This window comes from Colias eurytheme, chromosome 9, assembly GCF_061535395.1.
Source record: "Colias eurytheme isolate Ceu_HAF_F1 chromosome 9, ilColEury1 Martin Lab GWU primary, whole genome shotgun sequence".
Lineage (NCBI taxonomy): Eukaryota > Metazoa > Arthropoda > Insecta > Lepidoptera > Pieridae > Colias > Colias eurytheme.
In genome coordinates, this window is record NC_142988.1 from 12,214,728 (window position 1) to 12,218,197 (window position 3,470).

The 3,470-nt window shown below is 36.6% G+C and overlaps 1 protein-coding gene across 1 annotated transcript; it reads left to right on the top strand.

Annotated features, from left to right (window-relative positions):
• The first annotated feature begins 1,845 nt into the window (after positions 1-1,845).
• LOC149906174 (uncharacterized) lies at positions 1,846-2,893 on the top strand. The gene is made up of 2 exons (XM_090105600.1): positions 1,846-2,002; positions 2,232-2,893. The coding sequence occupies exons 1-2, from the start codon at positions 1,985-1,987 to the stop codon at positions 2,805-2,807; spliced, it is 594 nt and encodes a 197-aa protein (XP_089961726.1). The 5' UTR covers positions 1,846-1,984; the 3' UTR covers positions 2,808-2,893.
• Positions 2,894-3,470: the final 577 nt, after the last annotated feature.

Sequence of the window (3,470 nt, forward strand, 5' to 3'; positions counted from 1 at the left end):
ACCATTAATAATGTGAGAAGTAGGCCTAAAGATGAAGGTTTGATAAAGGTGGAGCGTGGCAAAATAGTGATATCTAGTGAATAGATAGTGTGAACAATCAAACATCAAGATACTTTACATATTTAAATGTTTGTTAAGAATTCATAATACCATCAACTCGTTTTGGTCTTTTAAGAATAGAATTATTGGAATTATCGGTATGGACACTGTCATTGAATTCCGCTAAGTTATTATTTTTGATAATGTTGTTTTCACGTTGCTCTATTTATTCTCTGACATTTTTTTCTATGTATAATTTATATTAAATACAAAATTCAATTCAATGTTCAATTAATGGTATATGTACCTGTAATTAATAGCCAATTTAGAATGAGATTTTTATTACGAATTCTAGGTATATTATGTTACAAATTGAGCTACTGTTGGTACGTCTTTAAATAAATAAATAAAAAAAATGGTACATATTATATTTCTTTTCATAGTATATACTTTATTGCCAGCTATTCTATCTATTTCATTTGTATCCATTAATTAACATGAATACAATTTTCTGTATTTTATGTCCTTCATGATGTTTTCATGGCGAAATGTAGGCAACTTTTATAAATGGGAAAAATATAGATTTATATTGTTATTTCAGGTGACATCAATTCTTTATATAATCAAACCTAATATTTTATCATCTACATAAAGGCAGTGAGTGTTCAGATACATAATACAATGTATAAATCGCGTTCAAAATCTGAAAAATAAAACGTAACATAACAAAAGACACATACATTTAAGTAGATTTGCAAAAACTTCTAGGTCAGAGGAAGAATAAAAAATGTCCCAAGATAGCACCATATACGTAGCATGTAAATACGTAAACATGTGACGTGTTACATGTAATCTAAAGCCGGCTACTCACCTACCTGCCGCAGGGGCAAAATTGGAACAATTTCGGTTGCACAGCGGTTGGAGCAATTTTAGTTGTTCTCTAAATTGCCCCTGCTTGCCTATAGACATTACAATTAAAGAGACAATTAAGGGTGTAATATTGCCCCTGCTGCAGGTACGTGAGTAGCCAGCTTTATACATGTATCGTATAGTATGGAACAAGCAAAATACTGAGTACTGACCCATTGCCCAACACCTATCATATGATCTGCTTCTACCAGTTTTATTTTATTATATGTATATTAAATTATATCAAAGACTGCGTAATTGTTGCACAAACTCCTTTCTAGTACAGTCGCGGACATAATGTTAATGTCAAAAACTTTTGGTACACTTCCGCTCGAAAGATTATTTTTTTTTTATTATATTTATGATGCATTTGGAAATAATTGCACGGAATTCAGGTTAAGTGTGGCAAAATTCAGTGATATATGAATATTAAAATAATGAATATTTTAAATTTTATAATTTATATTTCTTCATTTGGAAGATATAAATCGTGAAATTAAAATATAAACATTGTAAAGTGTAAGCATTTAATGAAATATAATTACAGAATACAAACATTAAAATAGAGTTTCAAATTACATATAAATAGCTACACTTAACAGAATACCCCAATATAAATTGGCTGTTATCTAGCAATTAACTTTTTAAATTTATTTAATTAAAATAAATTAAAAAATGTAAACAATTTTGATGCAAGTGATAATTAATTTACCATATCACAAAATACTTATATCATGTCTGAAACTATAAATTCGCGATATTATCTATATCACTAGAAAACTCAAAAATATTTAGATTAAAGACACATTGTAAATAATTAATTTTACCTTCTCTTTTAAAGTATTCCAAGAAAGTGCATTAAGATAAAATATTAATACAGATTTAAATTCAGAGGTTACGAGCACACTTTATTCGTAAGCAACGTTCGTCCTCTGGCCGCGGATGGTAAAAGGTACGGCAGATTACTAGCTATATAAGCGGTTGCCATTCTTGGACACACCACATACCTTCGAGCTTCCACAGTGATCGCATCAATATGGCTAAGTGGACCATTGTAAGTCGGAATGCAGTGTTGTGATCCTTAGTGTACAGTGAGAGTGTTTAGATCAATTGTGTCCTTTGGTTCAGGAGTGCAAATTCAGTTCGAAATTTCAATCGTAAAAATCATATAATTTTCAAAAATTCGAAATAACCTCTCTTAAATAAAACTTAAATTAAAATCGCGTTAAAAAGACGGCTAAAAAGTGTTTCACAGTGTTCTTATAAATTTATTTTGTCAACAGGTCGCATTGGCATTAATCGGCTGTGCCGTCGCCGAACCTCCCGTGGGCTACAGCTACTCCGCCCCATCCTACAGCCATGGCAGCTCTGGCTCCGTGCTCAGCAGCGGAGGCCACTACTCCTCCGTGCCAGTGGGCCACCAGAGCTCAGAGGGCTACCACATCGACCCCCATCTATTGGAAAAGATCCGTCACATCATCCTGAAGGATGAGATCCAAAACCAGGCCTACCAATCCTCCGGTTCCGGCCATGGCATCTCCCACGGAATCTCTTCCCACTACGGCCCACCCGCCCCCGTCTACGGCGTGCCCCACGACAGAATCGTCGGCGTAGAACTTGAATCCCTCCAACAGGGCATCCAGGTCGCCCAATACCACCAAGCCGTCGAAGACTACTCTGGCGGATATGCCGGCGGCTACTCCGGCGGTTACTCCGGCGGTTACAGCAACGGTGGATACTCCGGCGGTCACGGCGGATACTCCAGCGGTCACGGCTCGTCCGGATACTCGACCATCGGCGTGCCCTCCGGCTCCTACGGCGTCCCCTCTGTCTCGTCGTCCTACGGCGTCCCCCACTAAAAAAATAGTCAAACTTGTGATCGAAATGTTAACTGTATTATATTAGTTAATAAGTTTCTGTAAATAAAAAACTATCTTTTTTATAACCCGTTTTTGACTTGCGCAAGGTAAACGCAAAACCCATACATGGTAGTCGAAAATACCATTAGCGCGAGCGAATGCATCGCAAGGCCTCGCTAATGATCGAATTAAGATGTCAATGAAAGATGTTACGCAATTCACTTTTGTTTTAAATTCACTTTTACTTTCACGAGAGCCGGTTCGGCCGCTAAATAATTCAGTACAGTAACAGATTCACATCCTTGACGCTATCATTATTATATCACAGATGTGATTTTGATTGTATTTTTACATAATTGCACAAGGATTATCGATATTAGAAACCCGTTCGGGGTCGCTTGCGCCATCGTAAGCGAAATTATAGCCATAATACTACTTCCATAGTGATGTAGGTATACAGCTATGATGCACTTTCTCCCGAACCGAAATGGGTTATGCAAGCATGTGGTTATGTTGACCATGTAAATCGCAAGTTCGATTTCGAGCTTTCGAAAGTATATCGAGACAAAAAATTCTGCAGTTGCGTAAACTGGTGCAGATTGGGATACGTAAGAACCTGATGCTTTTCAACCCACTTTAGCGTTATTCGAGCGTGGCTTTCTC